The 19575-nt window shown below is 36.1% G+C and overlaps 1 protein-coding gene across 16 annotated transcripts in view; it reads left to right on the top strand.

The window, feature by feature from the left end:
• dnc (phosphodiesterase dunce) overlaps window positions 1-19575 on the top strand; it is a 161790-nt gene that overhangs the window by 137341 nt on the left and 4874 nt on the right. For 6 of the 16 annotated variants that reach the window (XM_068283568.1, XM_068283564.1, XM_068283569.1 and 3 more), the window contains 5 exons: window positions 2133-2309; window positions 7347-7385; window positions 15951-16055; window positions 17860-18046; window positions 18121-18214. In XM_068283568.1, the coding sequence (XP_068139669.1) occupies window positions 2133-2309; window positions 7347-7385; window positions 15951-16055; window positions 17860-18046; window positions 18121-18214 (602 nt within the window). Of the gene's footprint in view, window positions 1-2132; window positions 2310-7346; window positions 7386-11696; window positions 11929-15309; window positions 15328-15950; window positions 16056-17859; window positions 18047-18120; window positions 18215-19575 lie in introns of those variants that run through there. The other 10 variants (XM_068283566.1, XM_068283571.1, XM_068283574.1 and 7 more) reach the window with 7 other exon arrangements.

Raw genomic sequence — 19575 nt, 5'->3', positions numbered from 1 at the left:
CTAATTATATGTGCAAATAAATGAACGACGTATGTTGATTATATGAGTGTTTGAGTGTGTGCCCTATGAGTGTTGAGTAAGTGGAGCGTATTGTCATTCTTGTTTGCCATAGCACACATAAGGTGATGGGATAAGCTTTGTCAAAGTGCAAAGAGGGAACGGAATGAGTGAGTGAATGAATGTGTCTGTGAGTAAGACCACGTCCTAAGCCCAATGCCAACTTAATTAGTTTGTTAAAGTCACAAGTGAATGCTTGTTTGACTAAGCGCCTTTTGAGTATGTGTTAAAGTAAGTAAGTGATATTCTGTCATCTAAGGAAAAGGATTTGCATCTCTCGTTCTGATTGAGTATGGCCCTTAAACAGAAAATGTTTGGATTACAATTTTTTAATGACAATGACAGTATCTAATGAACCAATTTGGACTGACTCCAATCAATCGATTGCAAAGAACCAACCAGCTAAGTTTCACAACTTTATTTTCCTATCAGTCATTTGCTAATCAATTCAGAATCCTGCAAGTAAATTCTCTTTCACCATTTTGAAAATGCCTATCTTAATGAAAATGCTTTGTTTGGAGCTATGAATTAAAGTTTTGAACTCAACAACAGCAAGTTTAAATAGAAACCAAAGAAGAAAAGAAAACTCAAACAAAAAAGACATTCGCTTTTTACCCCTTTCTCTGCCACTATTCTTCGCCACAATCCACGCTTTGTTTTTGGATAGTTTTTGTTTTGCTATAAATGGCCTCATTTTGCATTCACAAAAATGAACTCGAGGGAAGCACAGTGTCCATAACACCATTAAAACTACAAACAAAGAGAAAAATTAACTAATGGCATGAAGAGAAGGTCGATTTTCAGATACCCTCTAATAAAATGAGAGGACACTTTAAAGTTGCGACTGGAAAATACAACATTTTTTACTTTTCTTGACTTTGATATACCCTTTAGCTTTATGTGGCGATAGTGGATATAAGAACTTAAACTGAACTATGTATGTACGAACTGCTACTGCAAAGGCTGCTGTTACTGCTACTGCTATAAGTTTTGCCAGAGCGCCACAAAGTATGCCATGGAAACTGGCGACATTGTTGCTCGCGCCTACAACAGCAACAGCAACATCGACAGCACCAACATCGCAGCGACGTCGTCAACTTTGTGCCAAGTTTACTTAATGACCCCGATATAAATTTTACTTAAAACATCATTTTTCTTTACGACTTTTCGCCGCTGCCAAAAGCAAAAGCAAGGGACAGCTGCGCGTGTCGACCAACAAAAACAAAAATAATAATAAAACAAAAAAAAAAAAAAACAAAGTTTAGAAAACGTTGTCGGAACGACACAACGGAAAGTGTCTTATGAAAAGTATTTTGCTTTAATTATGACCCAACTCTCTGTGCTTCGTTTTGCGGTTTGTGGACATCATTTTAAATCGCAGCTGTTGCCATTGCCAGTTGGGCAAAAAACAACAGAACGAAGTAGAATCAAATAACAAATAAAAAAACAATGTCACAATTTATTTTTTAAACATTATTGTTTATTTTTCGAGTCGATTTAAGCCTCAAAATTAATCTTGTCTTGTATCAAGTTTTAAGTCCCAAAAGTATGCCATAGAAACTGATATGAATCCAAAATAGAATGGAGCTATAGACGAGTGGGTTGTCCCAGATCGATAAGTCTTTAAATCAGCAGAAAATAATGCGTAGGAAGAAAAAGTCGAGACATTTGCGTTACCTTCTTTTGGAGGTCTTTAATGGATTCAATAATTTGCAGGTGAAGTAAAAGCAAAAAAATTTAGTGAGTACTGAGTGCACTACTTTCTCAACCCCCATTTTTTTTGGCATATAAAGGGTCTTAGTATTAACTTAACATCATGCCTGTTCACGCAAGGGTTCGGCGTTGAGTTGGAAAACTTTTAAGGTTCCTTGTTAGGCTAGTTTCCGTTTCCGTCAAGTTCGTCGAGTTGTGTTGGGTTGGCTAACTTCTTGCCATTTCTCCTTCCTTCTTTTATGCATTCTCTACATTTATCTAGGCGGTTTGGATACGTTATTTTTAAGTTTGGGCTTTGGGCATTGAGCGAATTTTTCGATTTATGAATCTTATGAATCCATTTAAATCTCTTTTTGTTACAGCTTCGATGTAGAAAATGGCCAAGGCGCCCGATCACCGCTTGAAGGCGGCTCACCCAGCGCTGGTTTGGTTCTACAGAATTTGCCGCAACGTCGCGAATCATTTTTATATCGCTCCGATTCGGACTTCGAAATGTCTCCGAAATCAATGTCGAGAAATTCAAGCATTGCTAGTGAAAGGTAAGTCAAATTATATATTTCTTTACGATATCACACTCTGAACAGCTATAACTATACGATTCATTGCATACTAACTAAATAGTTAGTATACACTACTTATTGTTGTATCGATTCAAATATTGGAGCTGCATATCCAATTGAATTTGATTTTCGACCGAAGAAGTTTCTTGACTATAATTACCTTTGTTTTCTTTCGACTTATATATATTTTGGTTAATGCATAAAAAGGACACAAACACACACACATGCACACACCAATTCCTACACACATATTGGCATTTTTATTGCGCTTTCCACACCTTTTTCTTGTCGCCGTAGGATTACAAATATTCTCATTTCCTTATCCCCAAACCCATTTTCATGGCCATTAGCACAGATGTTATTACATACGGCCCTTTTTGCTTTGCTTTCGCTTTTCCCTTTCACTACAATTTCCTTAATAGGAATTTCTTCTGATTCTTTTGTGAAACTTTCATTGGAATATAACAAAATGCGGAAACTATTTCAACGTAATTTCGCCCAGTTTTTCTAGCTCTTGCGCAATTTCAATCTTTTTCATTTTTTGTTTCCATTTTGTCTCTCTTCCTGCCTTATTTTTATACACCATGAAGGAGATAACTTGTATGTGTGAGTTTGATTTTAAGTTCAAAGATGGAATGCAAAAACGCCAGCAAACAGAATAGAACAAAGATTTTGTATTATTTGGTCATCGCACAGATCGAATGCATTTTAGACAATTATGTGTTAACATTTAAGTTATTTATCCCTAAAATGAAAGAAAATCGAAATGATCTGCTCGGAAAGATTCATTTTTTTTATTATCAGCAGACATCTGACTTTGATTTTTAGTTTCGGATGTTTACTTTGTTTGATTTTTCTGCACACATGCCTCATGCAGTTTTCATATCTTATTTATCATTTCAAACATTTCTCATGCTCACTCACACACACAATCAAGGGCGTATCCAGGTTTGGGCAGTGGAAGCTGAAATTTCGTTAATTTCTTCTTTTTTTTCAATAACTTAAACTTTTAACTTAAAATTTTACAAAAAAATTAGTTTCAATCAACCAGGTTTAATCTGCTCTTTCTCCCCGCACCAAATTCTGGCTACGCCCTTGAAACAAATTCATATTCAACACTGAGCAACATTTCGAGGCATTTGGAAAACTATGCGATATATGCCCCCAGCAAGAACAAACGTAGTAGTAAAACTTGCCCCAAATTTCTGACGCACACATGCGAAAATTTGCAACACTGTTTTTTGTTCCGGTGTTTTTGTTGCCGTTGATGTGACTCCACATGAGGGCTTTTGCGGTGTGTGGTGGTATACACACACACACACACACACCTATACCCCGTGTGATGATTTGCCTTGGGTAAACTTCAGAACTATGCAAAAAGCTCTGCTGCGTTTGAGAATGTTGCATATTTGTTTGTGCCCTTCCTATTCCCGCCTCCCATTCCTTTTCCATTCTTTCACCATCACTATTTCTCTCTTCCTTTCTCTTTCGGTCTTTCTATCACTGTGATGCAATGTGTGGCAAATAACTGAAAGAAGCCTAGAAGCGAGAAGCTCAACTTCAATTAGTTAGTCAGTTGGTGCCCCCCTGCCCAACCATCTGTTTGTATCTGTGGCTTTGCGTCCACCTGCTGCTGGTATCCCACTACGTATGCCTTGTTCCGATTCTCATTCCCGTTTAGTGCCTCTCGCTCTCTCAATTATTATTTATGCATGGCTGGGCAACAAGGCCGGAAATGTTTTTTTTCAGTTTTTCCCCGCTCTTTCTTTCTCCTTCTCTCTAGAACTATAGCAAGTCTCTCTTTCTCTCTCTGTCTCTCTCTCTTTCTCTCCCTGTCTTCTCCTGTGTATATGTCTGTCTGTTGCTCATTCATTTTCTGGTATTAGTTTTTGGCAAGCTCTTTTCGTATTTTGTTTTATGCGTTTTTGCCCGTCACATAAAAACAATAACACCTAATTACACATATAACAACAACACCAACAAAACAACATCGAATAACGGCATCATCAAAGTGGGTGTAAATTTTGTAGATTTTTACAGCTGCCACCACATTTCCCTTGCCCCCCAGCACCCACCACGCACACAATAACACACATTCGCTTTCACACATTATCATTCTTCGTGTCTAACTATAGAGTCCGAGATAGATTCAACATTCAACCGAAACAGCTAAATTACGTTAGCTGAAAATGAAAAATTGCATAAATATTTTTTGGCATTTAAGTCGAAATGTATAAAATAAAAATGTTAAATAATCAGAATATTAAGAGGAGCTTGTTTCTTGTACCGAAATTGTATTACCCTTGAATGTTGGCATTTGAAATAATGACAAAACTATTAATCTATTCACAGTCGCAAATCGGTGTTAATTACGAAAGGATAACTGGCATTTGTTTAGAATAATCCAAATGAAAACGAACTTCGATTATCTGCAAACATAAAATCTAGTTAGCTTTGCTTTTATCATTCGATAAATTTAACATTCAATCAAAATATTAACAAGATATGATTTCCACTTTATAGTCATGGTTTAGTTTTCTTACCCACCAAGCAAAAGTACATTTTACTTTTCCATTGAATGGCACGCTATTTTCAGTTTACCTTCCCAATACCATTGCCCAAATCCCGATTCCTATCCCATTTCCATCTCCGCCAACGAGCCAGCTTTCAGCGCCCGCTGCGTTGCCTTTCAATCAAATTGAATATGTATTCCTGTTGACTTTCAAACAATGTTGTTGATGAGCTGTCAATTACACACACAGATACACACACACACACACACACACACACACACACACACACACACACATACAAGCACAGCGAACTTTTCGAAAAGTTTTAGCTCTGTAAAGAGGCAAATCATAAAGATTTCAGCAGTAATAACAAATAATTAGCTGCCCTGTCTGAGGCTTGTCCTTTAAATGTGAAGGTCGTCGTCAACTTGGCGAAAATAAACTAGCAATTCGTCAAAATACGTATTCAAGTGCCTCAAGTTTCTGCGTTGGCTCTTTTGAGAAAACTTTTCATAAATTTCTATTTCTATTTGAATGTTTTCTTATTTGAAATGACAAAGGCTGACAGTATATGAAATCTATCCGACTAAGAGAAACTAATGCTAGAGCAATACAAAATATATGCAACCAGCGAAAGGTTATCAATGCCACAATGCATTCAGGTCAAAGGAAGTTTGGGTCTCCTGACCCACTCACAACTGAACGAAACAGAAAACCAGAAGCCACCCGCTGACGCTGACTCTAAAACTTTAAGCAAACAAATGCAAATGCCGTTGCAATTTATCCACTACAAGTTGCTGTTTGTGACGCCATTAATTTTCAAATGTCCGAAAACTGCAAAACTTCTAGAAAACAAAACGGAAAATAAAAACAAACAAAAAACGTTGACCCATCGAGGAACATTTGGAATAGATGCGTCGGAATTCGGAGTTGTCAGTAAAGAAGCCAAGTGAGGCAAGAAACTAGGATACACAATCTACCCTTGTTTGTGGTAGGCAAAATACAATTAAGGGGTTGAAAGATTACATGAGCTGTTTTCACTTTAAACGAGCTGAATGAGCTATGATTCAGCTAGCAATAATTTTAATAATGTTAGGTAAAATGTAACTCAGATGTATCAATGAGGTTTCTAAGTCATTACATAAACACAAGAGGTAACAGGTAATTTGGTAAGCTTAGACAAAATTGGTTGCTTGGCTAAGGTTTAAGAAGGCGAAGGTGGTGTTTGACAAGCTAAGGTTTATTTCAGCTGTATGCTCTTGGCATTTGGAAATATACAAGTTTATCAAGTTTTAATTAAAGACCACACTCAGCAGTGAAATAAAGTTGAACAAAGTTTCTTTTTAAGTCAGAGAGGTGGAAAAGATTTGGCAACCTAATGAGAGAGGTCTTTTCAGTTGTGAAAAGACTAAGTAAATCAAGAATATTGTATAGTACTGTCTGTCGATTTCTATTGCGTAAGCTTACTTAATTTGCCATTTTGGCATTTGCAACTGCAGGGCACAATCGAACACATGTATAAGCATAGAATTGAGGAGAAGGGAAGGAGAAATGTGGTTGTCGGTTTTGTGGGGGGATCAAGTGCTTAAATGTCACCACTTCAACTTCGACTTTTGTGCAGATGGCTTGTCGTTTGGATTTGTTCTTGTTTGATGTGGATTGTTTTCACAATTTTTACTATGGTTCTCCATGTTGTTGTGACGTGCGCAGGACAATGACGTCATCAGGATGCGCTTTTATCTTACATGACGGGGTCATTGCCTGCGTCAGAACATTAGCCAAAAACTCACACAGACACAGACAGACACTCCCAATCTCGCACACCGAATCACTTTTTTCTCATGTTTCCCCACGTGACGCATCAATTAAACAGATTTAACATGTGGGTGTTGTATTATTATTATTGCATATTTTAGGGCGCCACATACATACATATCGAAAAAATACAACTGAGATTCAATTGGCATTTTAATTCAGTTAAATATTGTTAATATTTTACTTTTGTTTTGTTTTTAAGCTTACGTATGAAATAAAATATGCGTCAATTATTTTAGCCAGCAACTAAAAGAAATTTTGAAATTTTATGATAATGACAAATCCCACTTCCCGCAATACAAATACATTTAGTACCTATACATAAATATATAAGTTTTAATGTACAATTTTAAGTTGGACTGTCTTTGTTTTGGACTTTGTTGTTGATTTGCTGTTAATCGGAAAATTCTGATTCTGTAATCCTTTAACTTATTAATGCCCCTTCCCTCCAAAATCCACGATCATTCTGTTTGACTTCTTGCTACTTTATCTTTAATTTACTTTACTCTACTCTACTTTTCTATTCTAACTTGTACTCTACTATTATTATATATATATATATATACATACACGTATATATATGTATAGAGTAAAACATACTTATATCTATTTACGTCTAGCAAAACTTCTTTAATAATTGTTAAATGTATTATCGTTGTTTATGATTCTGTGTAACCCTTTGTTCCAGGTTTAAAGAACAGGAGGCCTCTATACTCATTGACAGATCGTACGTATAATCTGGAGATTGTCTTTTATATCTTTCTGAAACACTTTCGCTTTCTTTCCTTATCTTTCTATCTGTCTTTATCCATCATCTTATTTTGTATTCGACTCACCATTTAAATTAAGTCTCACTGTTGATATTGCCTGTTGCCTGTGTTTGTTGTTTATATATTTATAGTTTTCATTTCATTTGTGATTTGCATTATTTGCCTGCTTTACCTATGTATATATATATATATTCTCCCCACCTATAGACACTTGACGCTATTTTATATATGAATATATATAGGATTTTTTCCATTATTCATACTTATTTCTTACTTGCTTTTGCAGTTGACAATTTAATGTTTTTTAAGGTAAAGGTTTTAAAGCATTTATTAGTTTGCCAGGATCAGAAATTTCTTTTACAACTTATCCTAAAAGTATGCAACGGAAAATTTTGAGTAACAGATTTATAGAATTTATGTACATATGTACATATGTCCATACATAAATACATATTCGTCTATTCACATAACCAAATGTGTGTGACTCATGACTCATGGTCTAATTAAAATACGAAAAACATTTCCTATTTCCTGTCCTCTGCCAAACCAAGCAAAAGTGCCAAAAGAAAAAGTCACCCAACAAAATATTCATACAAACCTACACACTTATACATATGTATGTATGTATGTATGTATACATGTAATATGTATGTGACTGCATGTATAAATAAATACCAAAATGTGTATGCATGTACATATATTTGATTGCTGGCAAAAGTCAATCAAGATGAACTCCCGCTGCCCGCTGAATTCTTTTATGCAAAGGGGATAGTGGGGCGTATACGTAACGTACTTGCTGTTGGCTCATATTATTCATACGCAGCGTGACACCCAAGAAAAAATGGTTGAGCCCAAAAGAAGAAGAAGAATCGGCAAAAAAGCGCAAAAAACCCATGACCACGAATACTAAAATGAAAATATGTTTAACTTAATATGAAATACGTTTTTCTCGTGCATTAAATTTGCCGCCTCAATTGGCGTTGTCAAAGTGTTCGTGTGTGTGTGTGTATGTGGGCGGATATGCAGTTGTGAATGCGGTCACATAATTTTAGCTGCTTCTCTACAGCTCTTAATATGTAGTGCATAGACACATACATGCCTTCTCTCTTTTCACGGATTTGTATCTATCTATTTGCACAGAGAAAAAATGGTTTTTCATGCAGTGCATAGATTTTGAAACCATTTTTATGTTATTAACGAACTATTTTCAATGTGAATTTAAACAGAACTAGTTTCTTGGCCAGAGGGTAACCGTGAAGATGAAAACTAGTTTTATTATTTACTTGAAACAATAATTCTTCAATTCGATTCATTTTAAAAAGAAAGTTCAAATCTTTCTTAAGCTTTAATTCAAATCTTTTACAAACTTATTGTAATTAATAAGGCATCCAGCACTTTGTCTAACCAAGTTGATTCATTGCCTATACAATTTTTATTGTGTCCAATTCAATTTACTCTCAAATAAATTGTATACGTATGTAAAAATATTTATGTGAACTTCACGTGAGCAGATTTATCCCACTCGTTTCCCCCAAACATATAATATATATTCTTTTTCTCGTTCTCTGCTTCTGATGGTCTCTTTCGCACTTGTGGTAATAAGTCACAAGCTTTGCCTTCTTGTTCATACAAATCACGCGCTGATTTCTCTGCCAATTTCAGTGATTTTCATAAATAAATTGCATAATATTTTGAATGAATTAAGTGAACTCGATGCGAAGTGGCTTAAATCTAATATATAATATATACATACGATTCTATAAGTATATATGTACCTATACATGGTTATTCGAGCTTATATATGTGTGTATACAAACACCGAGAACTGAATCGGTATGAAAATCAAAATCAGAGAGACAAAAGTCAGCAATAAATACAAGAATCGACCGCCTGTGGTGATTTGCGGCGCACGCTGCGTATGAGTAATACTTGCCCCATATTCACGCTCTCTCTCTCTCTCTCTCGTACTCTGTCTCTGCGTCCGTCTGGCCGGTTCACTGCCTGCACAAACCTAAAGCTTTATCAGTTTAAGTGGATGCAGAGAAGCAACAACGAAAACAAAATAGAAGGCTAATGGTTTAGCTAAATTAAAAACCGCTCAAAATACAGACGAAAAGAGGAGAATTATTATTAGAAATTGTTAGTTCCACTCTCCTTCTCTATCTTTCTTAGTTAAAATTGTCTTCAATTTGTTGTAGCTGCTAATGCTAATGAAGGGTAATCAAAAAAAAAAAAAAAAAAAAAAAATAAATCAACAGCAACAATTCCTAAACAACAACAACATCCACAAGCATTCAAAACGCCGAACAACATTCAAATAACAATTCCGAGGCTGACATGAGTAAAAAGTTTACTTACATATTAAACATTAGCGTAGGTAAGTGACGTAAACTGCCTACCAGAGAGACATGCGAAGAAATAGAGAGAGAGCAGACAAACAGGAGAAACAATGTGTGCGAGATACGGACAGATAGACAGAGAGCGAACGATTTAAGAGGGAAGTAGTATTTTAGAATAAAATTAATTTGCACACACGCATACGGGGGAAAATCAAATAACCGCAACAAAAATTCACTCATTCCTCATTTAACCATTCACGTGGCGAATTCGGAAATACCCTTTAAAGATCTCTAGAGATTTATGACACTATTAATGAATTCTTAGTCTCCTCCCACTTTACTTTACGTAAATAGATAAATAAATGAAAGCAGTACTTTGTAAAATATCTCTTTCCCATGATTTATATTTTTAAATCCCTGATATTTTAATAGATTTGAATCAAATTATGTTTTGCATTGTGTCAATTTTATATAGGTATGCTGATTGGACAAATTTTTGGAACCTTTTTTAGAGTATATGTATATTTAGAGGCACTTCGTATGAATGTATGTTATGAGAGACAGGCATCGGGCAATGTGACCCCTCGCTTTTGCTCTATATTACCCCCTCATCTGTTTAATGAACGATGATGTACCACGCAAGGACGTACAAATGGTTGAGACACGGCCTTTAGGGCACATCTGCCATCTCGTAAACAGGGTGTTTTTACTCTTAATAGTTTCTATTAAATGTACATATGTATATAGTTCTATTAAATACTTCATTTCATTGCGTTAAATTGAGTTATACTTAGTTTGCATCTGAACTTTCAGGTCAGAGTTTGTATTTTCATACTATAGACAAATTTGTCTCAGTTTTTAATGGGTTGGCTTAGAGAAATATACATATATCAAATTGTAACACGATTGTCTATATGGTGCCTACCAGGAAATCTCTTCAATTTGATCCTCAAGCCCAAGACCCTGTAGACGATTGAGCAAATGCTGTTCATGTTCTTGTATACACTGTTGCTGCTGATACTCATTGTCTGCCTGCCTCTCAAATGTAGCCGAGATGAAGATGAAAAGCAAGCGAGACGCGCAACAACAACAACAGCCACACCAAAATGATGGAAATGACACACATACACATAAAGCAATTTGGGCTTTTTTTTGGTTGGTTTTTTTTGTCGATACCCTGTGGGTTTTAAATTGTGTAGTACGTCGAGAGCAACAACTGAGCATGTCCATATAAGCCCCAGAAAAATCGGAAAACGCGATGACACATCCCTACTTGATTGGTAGCTTTATACCGAATTCGAATGAGTTGAAGGGATAACTTCCGTTCAGCTCAAGGATCGTTTACTGTTTAAGTTTAGTGCCTCGGATATTTATCACAGAAATTTCGGGTTTCGTTTTAAAGGACTTTTATGCTGATAATATTGAACACCCCTGTACTGGGTATCTTAGGAGTCGATCTTATGCTTTGACACACGGGAATTTTTGTTCAAGATGAATATAATTTGTTTCTTACGTTACGTTGCTCTCAGCTGCTTCTAGCGTCGTCGCCGTCGTCGTTGTTGTTGTCCGTCGTCATCTAGTAGAATTTTTGCTTTTCATTTTGTATTAATTTTTCCTTTTTTTTGCTTCTTGTTGTTATTTTTTTCGTATTTTGCTGTATTTTCGCTGGCCACGCCGCGGGACGCGCTTCATTCTCAAACAGCGCGCGCTTGTGGAAAATTCGAAAAGAAAAATAATACACAAAATTTAATAAAATCGCTTTCGATCATAACACATAAAAAAAATAATATACTTTATATAGTATACACAACTTACCTCTCTACCATTACGACTAAATCAGTGACAGTGCAAAACTACAAACAAATCCGAGCGAAAAAACCTTCCATCAAATGTTCAAGTGGAGATAAATATATTAAAAATTTTCATTGTGATTGTTGTTGTGGTTTTTTTTTACAACCTTTTTTTTTGTTTTGTTTTTAAATTATTGTGGAAACAACAGAAAAGACCGCCTCAAAATGCTGAATAAAAATTCAGCCTCGTCGCAATCATTGCCGCGAGTTCACAGTTTCTTCAATATGATACCATCAATAATGCAGGACGATTTGGCCGTCACAATCATGGCCGATCGGGATAATATGTTCTCAATTAAATCTCAGCGCAGGTAACGCAAAAAACAAACAGAAAAAACAGATAAGAAAAGGGCTACAAGAGAAAATATAGGAAAAGGAAGATGAGTTCCCCTCCATTTATGGGTCGCATTTAAAATAGTTAAGTGTGCGCGTATGTGTGGGTGTGAGTGTAACAGTGTGCGTGTATACATACACATACATACATACATATACGTTATTTATTTATGGTTCTGGCAATATTATATTTTTATTCCATTTTAATGACACTAAACAAGCTGCTTTCGCATATTTCTTGCGGCGGTCAGCGAGCACAGAAGAAGAAGCCGTTCTGCCCCCCGCCGCCATCGTGGCCAAATAAGCATATTTCTATTAATTATGATCTATCTGTGTATGTATTCTGGCGTATGCCCCTTTCCCCACCTTCCACACAGCACAACACAACAAACGCACACACACTTAGAAGTTGTGCGTGTCAGCCCCCTCTTGTGTTTTGTGCCTTGTTGCTTGGATCATATGTTGATTTCTTTCAAATTTTTTATAGAACAAATTTCTCAAGTGTTTTAAACAACTTGCACACTTTCGTCTACTCTTACCGAATGGATGGGTACATGCATTGTTTATCAAACCATCTGAGAATATTGATAATTATAACTTAGACGGGCTGGGGACCACCTAAGCCCAATTAGGGGCATATCCGGAACTCGAATCAAACAAGTTCGCAAACCTTTTGCTTATCGGAATTTAAACAGGACTATTGTAGTCAGAGATAAAAGCACCAATTGTAGAAGGTGCAAAACGTTTGTCAAAATAATTTTTCAAATCTCAGGGATAACAAACACTAATTAAACTAAACAAAGGGACAATGACTCTAGGGCTCAATTATTCCAAAGAAATAAACAGACTTATTTGATTGATTAAACATTTAAACTAAAAAAAATATAAACATATGTATGTGAATAATTTATTAATTAGATGAAACTCGTAATGAGAATATTTCTGGGAATGCACTCTGAGTCTTATTTATTGAATCGTTGAAATCTCGTTGGACTTCCCTTCTGCCATCCATCCGTCATTTACCCAACGACCCTTAAACAATTATGCTAAATGTAAATTGCTTGGGTTTCATAGTTCTGTTTGGCAAATACTATAGACGTGGGGTATGGGGCGAAAGAAATGAATCATTCTGTTTTCAACATTGAAAATGCGTCGTAGTATTAATAACCAAAATAACTGAATTTGCCGGGAGGCAAAAGGAAAATTGTGCGACGCGTCAAAAGTGAAATGACAAATCAGCGGCGAAATACATTTGTCTGGCGGTCGCCCCTAGAAAAGATAAACAAAAACAACAGCGTTTGAGGAGATTGTTGAACTGATGCATTAGGAATGCTAGTCGAATGACCCCTCTGCCCCATCCTTGCCCCCAGATGGGGCAACATCATCGGCGCCGACAACAATGATGTGACGAGGATGGAGCCGCCGCCACCTTCCTGTCATTTTGTAGCTCGCCTTTTGTTTTTTGGGAGTCCAAAACTCATTTGCGGTTTTTATGTTTTTCTTTCGTGTTTTTTTTTTTTTTTGTTTTGCTTTACCCTGTAGGCCGAGATGGTCGATTGGGTATATGCCATATGTGGACAAATAACTGCGACTTAGCCCCGCAAAGTCTCTGAATGGCGGCAGAGTGATGATTTAGAATAGGGTATTTCGAAAGTCCTTAACCCTTCGCCCGATATTTGGTAAGTGAGTATATGTTTTGGGCCTGTCGATGCATGAGAGAGACACTTGCCACTTTGCCTTTTCGGATGGATGGACGGATGGATGGTTGGATGGTTGGCCGGATGGATGGATGGATAGATGGCTGGCTGGATGGCACATATTGGCAAACATATAAATATAAAAGCTCATACAAATACACAAATATATACATACATTCATACATACATATATGTATTTTTACGTTTTATTGAGCGACGTGCCAAAAATCAGGCAAACAAATGTTAAACAAACAAACTGCTGAGAGGGTGGAGTGGAGTGGCGTAGTGTTGAGTGGTGAGTGGCGGTTTGTTGAGGGGGAAAGGAGGAAACCGATCGACCTCAAAGTGGTGGTAAATGAGTTGGCATTCACTGTTTTTTTTGTTGTTGCTTCTTGCCGCAGAGGAGGTCAATTTAAACATGCGTCAAAATTTCAATGCAATATAGAAATACAAGTTTACATATATATCTTAATTATATGTATAAAAGTCTTTTCAAAAGCTGAACTGATTTTTCATTCTCATCGTACTGAACAACAACTGCTTATCGCTTTGTGGCAAATGTCTCTTTGCGTTCAAATGTAAAAGTATAAAGTCTAAATAGACTTCAACTATTCGTTCTAACTATTAACTCGAACTACATATAATCTATGGCTAGCTGTTGGAGTAGCCTGAACAGACGACACAAAATCAGGGAGTGCAGTTCGATCAGTCTCTCTCTGGACATCCTTCATATATGTCCTCATTATTCTTTCAAGTAGACAAATTTTTTGGCGCCATTCTAGCAGTGCTTGCTGTTGAAGACGTCACCAAAAGTTTTCAACTTTTTCTAATTTATTTTTACTTATTTTTTGTTTATTTTTAGTACAATATTTTGTTTTTGCCTTTTTATTATTTTATTATTATTAATTTATGCCATTTTTTATTTGTCAATGTCTTTGTACGTTTCTCTTTTTTTATTTCTTGGCACGAAGCTAGAAATCGCACACACACAGAGATAAAAATGTTCAAACCAAGTGGCTCGTGGCCCAAAAGCATTTTTACCATTTCGGTTTTCTATGGAATTCTGCAAAAGCTGTTAAAATAAAAAGGAGCAAATTCGTCGCAGACACAAAACTTGGCAAAAGAGTCCTTCTGCAATGACCTAACAGAAGTTAGTGTGTATACATGTGATTGAGATAATATTTGATAAGGTCGAAAAAGCTGATTAACAACTTATGAAAGAAAAACACAAAATGCTTTCAAGAAATTTGTTCCAAGATGCAAATGAAATTCGAAAAGAAATAAATACTTGCCAGGTAATAGGCGACATTTCTTACTTTCATCCTCTTTCAAAAAAAAGGATATTTAAGCTTCGTTATGCGAAAAGTTAGGGTTATTGGTTCTTATATACATACATATATGTATTTTATATTGTTTTTTGGGACAGCCACTGACCTTTTATTTTCCACCCATACACACACACACACACACATACATAAGTATATATACATATATAAGGATTAAGGTGGTGGTTTATGTGTATGTATATGTAGGTTTTGCTTTAACATTTTGCCATTTAAATTTGAATCAAATTTGAAAAATAAATTAATATCTAAATTGAATGTCTCGGAAAAAATAAATTAAAAAAAAAAAACATTTTATTGGTACTCTTTATTAAATGTGCATTGGAAACTTTCCCATGTAAGCCAGACAACAAAAGGCATGCGGAAAAACAAAGAAAGACAAAAGAATATTAAAATAGCATTTCATTAGCCGATTTATAGTGTATTCGGGGATTAAGATTGGGCATCGATATCTGAACCCGAAGTAAGCGACAAAAAACGCCATATCCGAGTTCAATATGTTTATAAGTATAATATTACTTCATGTTTTTCAATTGTTTATGTTTTCTAGAAGTAAAGCGTAAGAACGACTTTAGAAAGGTGAAGGTTTATCAAAATAAATCATATCCAGATACAATACTTCTGCACTTGGGTAATTTCTGCATGACTATATTGAAAATTGACTTGACTGTGTGGTCTGGGTCCTGGCTAAGAATCCCTTTGCTTAATTTTAATTGTAACACATTTAACTGATGAGTAGCGAATGTTTAATCACACTCGTTATTAATAGTTTCGGCATGAGTTCATTCATTTTTTTTTCATTTTTCGTTGGTTTTTTTTTTTTGGTTTGCTGAAGGTAAATAGTGATATACATGCAAAGAAATAAATATTTTGATTCCCAAAAGCATTTCATGCTTTTGTATATTGTTGGTGCAATGAACAATTATTAAAAATTTCGCATCTGCTTTCTCTTTGTTACAGCCATGGCGAGGATCTCATTGTGACGCCGTTTGCCCAAATTTTAGCCAGTTTACGTTCAGTGCGCAACAATTTATTAAGTCTGACAAATGTTCCAGCATCAAACAAGTAAGTGTGCGACCGTGACCTTGGATACCTACCCATCCCCTGCCCTCCCACCGTCCCTGACTGAGACCACTGGTTGGCCCTATTACTAAGTATTAACAATTCCATGCCTGAAATACTAACTAAATGTTGCTAGCTTCCCTATCCCCTTTCTCACACACACTCTCTTGCTCGCCCTCCCTCTCTCTCTCGCTGTTGTTTCTCGGTGTTATTCTCCAAATTTTTCTCTCCCTTCCTCTTTCTCTATTCGGCTGTGTCAATGTGTTGCTATTTGTTTTTTAAATTAATTAACCACAGAAATGTAACAACAACAACAATAACATTTTCATATAATAATTAAAAAGATTTTTAATGATGAGCCAAAAATAAACCAGAGAAAGCAAGAAAAGGTTCAACAGAAGCCCCTCCTCCCGAAACCCCGGCACAATTCCTCACACAGTCAGGCACTCGACTTCAACAGAAAATAATGACGCGATATGTTTTAAAAATATCAATTTAAATATTTTTGCAGACATTTCATTTTTCTGCGTGGTCTTTGAGAGAATTTGTCTTTCTTTGAAATTAATTGTTTGCTCTGTCTCTCTATTTCCGACGAACTTTAAATTTAGCTCAAACCGTTTCTGTTTAAGTTCAATGAGTGTTTATCTGGCTGTGGGTGGTGTGCGGGTGTTGCCAAAAACAGGGGGGTCATTCAACCAGGAAGTTTTCATTTCATTGGATGGCCGCCGCCATCCGAACTTTGTGTGTGTGAATAACCCCCCAATAACCAAATAAATAAAAGCAACCAACACCCATCCCCACCCCCTCACCCAGTCACATACATGTACATATATCTAATACCATTGTAAAATTAGTTGCGGAATTAACAACAGATCCACTTCTAAAGACCTAAATACCCTAATAGACTAAACAACTAAATCACATGCATTTCCAGTATAAATTAAAAAAAAAAAGAAAAACTGTTGAGATATTTACCAAATTGGTTGAAGAGGCTTCTTTTTTCATTCCCCCATAATTTTTTCAAGCAAACAGTCTAAGGCTTTCCATAACGACATATCGTTTTAAGCCTGTCCGATAGTTCAGTTGATAAAAAATTCACCAATGAGAGTATTCAGACATTAATTCATTTATTTGGTAATTGGCTTAGCCAAAGTCCCGACATAAAAATGTAATTCATTTCGACTATCAAATGTATTTCGAAATTAAAATGAAAATTATGAATTGTACACAATTTCCAATTGTATTTATCTAGCTCTATATGTTCTCCTTTTCTCTTTCTTCCTTTCTCCCTGTTTTTCTCTCTCTCTCTCTTTTTCCCTCTCTCTCGTATTTGCCTAATTCATTCTAATTACTTATGTGTGTGCCTCATTTATTGTACACATTTCATTTTAAATAACTTTTAAAATATCTCAATGTTGTATTAATCGTTAAAAATAACTCCCTTCCACTCATCCCACTCTCTTCCACCACCACCACTGCCACCACCGATTGTCGTTTATCACTGATTTTTTGCATTTATCAATTGCGTTTATTTTATCCTTTTTCATTCTCTTGCTGTGTGATCATAATTGTTTCCCTTTTGTTTCATGCTAACCACATTTAATTGTTTCTCTTTTTATTGTAATTTTAATTGTGTTTGTTTGTTATACCATAACATGAAATCCTCCACCTCCGTCCCTCCCACTATCCACCGTCCCGCCCACTCTGTTTTTCTCTCTGTTTGTGTGTCTTTTTCTTGTGTGCGTGCGTGTGTGTGTGTGTGTGTGTGCGTGCGTGTGTGTGGAAAACCATTTATTAATCAACCAAGATCCAGGCGGCCAGCTCAATCATCATCTGTTGGACGTGCCGGCAATGTCAGTGGCGTCCAATTGGCCCAAGGAGATGAGGCATACACACGCCTGGCCACCGATACCATCGAGGAGTTAGACTGGTGTTTGGATCAACTGGAGACCATACAAACACATCGGAGTGTCTCCGACATGGCTTCCCTTAAGGTAATCTCCATTCAACCCAAATAACATAGTCCTTGAAATTAATCGAAACTATTTCTTTTTTTTTTCCTGTTTAGTTCAAGCGCATGCTGAACAAGGAGCTATCACACTTTAGCGAATCAAGCAGATCGGGAAATCAAATTTCCGAATATATCTGTTCAACATTTTTGGGTGAGTTTCAACTAAAAAGAACGGGAGCAATCATAGAAGCATATGTTTATTCTTAATCTCAATTAGACAAGAGCTTGGAGTTATCTCCTCCTACACCAAAAAACCTATTCTCCTCTATCCTTTTTAGCGTGAAGTTGGTTTTAGTTGTTCGATTACGGGTTATGGCGCTTCAAAATCATGATTTAGATTGTACTGGATACTAGTAAAATTAATTGTTAAATTCGCATTTTAATGGCATTACATTTCGAATGTACAGCAGTTGAGAATATTCCATAATCGGTTTATGGTTTCTATTATATACAAACATATTTGTATATGTGTATGCATGTATGTATGTACATGCAAATGTATAGGGGTTTGTATGTATGTTTAATCCCTAACTGTGATTGAATTGTGCTGATTTGAATGAGAGCTTACTGTTGTTGCCCTGGAGAATTACAATTTAATACTACCTACATACTAATGGCGTACAAGACGCCGGGAAGGAGAAAAAACACAGACACGAAGGAAGTTGAAATGAATGAAAAGCTTTTCGGATCTAAAAAACTTCACATTCCAATCTTTTTATCACTCTTTCTCTCTTTCCCTTTTCTTTGGTGTTGCAAAAAAAACTTTATTTTCAAATTTTGGAAAACCATCAACGTTTTTGCTATTGTGTTCTGGTTATTGCTCGGTCTTTCTTTCCCAATGCTATTGTCGTCTCCCTCATCTCTACAATCGCTAGATTCTCTACACTCTATCATCATCAATGGAAAGGCGAATGCAAATGTTCTGAAAGTTATTCAAGAAGTTTCTGTTAGCTGCAATTCCTCTTTCTCTAGTTGCTTTCTTCTTTTTTGTTTAGCAGCGTACAAAAGTATGCAATAAAATCGCATTAACCACAGCAAAAAACGAAACGAAAAACACAAACCAAAAGAAGGAATGATGAAATAGAAATGGAAAATGGGCGAAAAATTTGGGGGGAATAGAATAAGAGGAAAAAGTTGAAGTAACCTTGCCACATCCCTCCTACACACAGCATTTCCAACCACCTGCACCCTTAAAATTAGAGTAAACGGCAACAGCAGCAAAAGTTATGCAAAAAATGTAAGAAAGAAACGAAAAACGGTGCGCCGAGCGCCGTTCGAGAATTGAAAGTGCAAAATTAAATTATGCAGAGTAGCATAAAAACAGATGAAGTGGAAATTTCATTGTTTAACCTGGAAGCCAACCCAAAAACGTACAAAAGAACCAAAAAAAAAAAAAAGAAGAGAAGAGAAACCCGTCCCCATGCAGTCCATTTCTGTTTTTCGGTCAAAGCCACTTTGTGTGGCGCTCAACGTGACGGGTCAGTAGGGGCAATAGCAGCGATAACAAGGGGG

The sequence above is a fragment of the Drosophila tropicalis genome, unplaced genomic scaffold, assembly GCF_018151085.1.
Source record: "Drosophila tropicalis isolate 14030-0801.00 unplaced genomic scaffold, ASM1815108v1 contig_158, whole genome shotgun sequence".
Lineage (NCBI taxonomy): Eukaryota > Metazoa > Arthropoda > Insecta > Diptera > Drosophilidae > Drosophila > Drosophila tropicalis.
The sequence above is the reverse complement of the archived record's forward strand: the minus strand, read 5'-3'. Positions and strand labels throughout refer to the sequence as shown.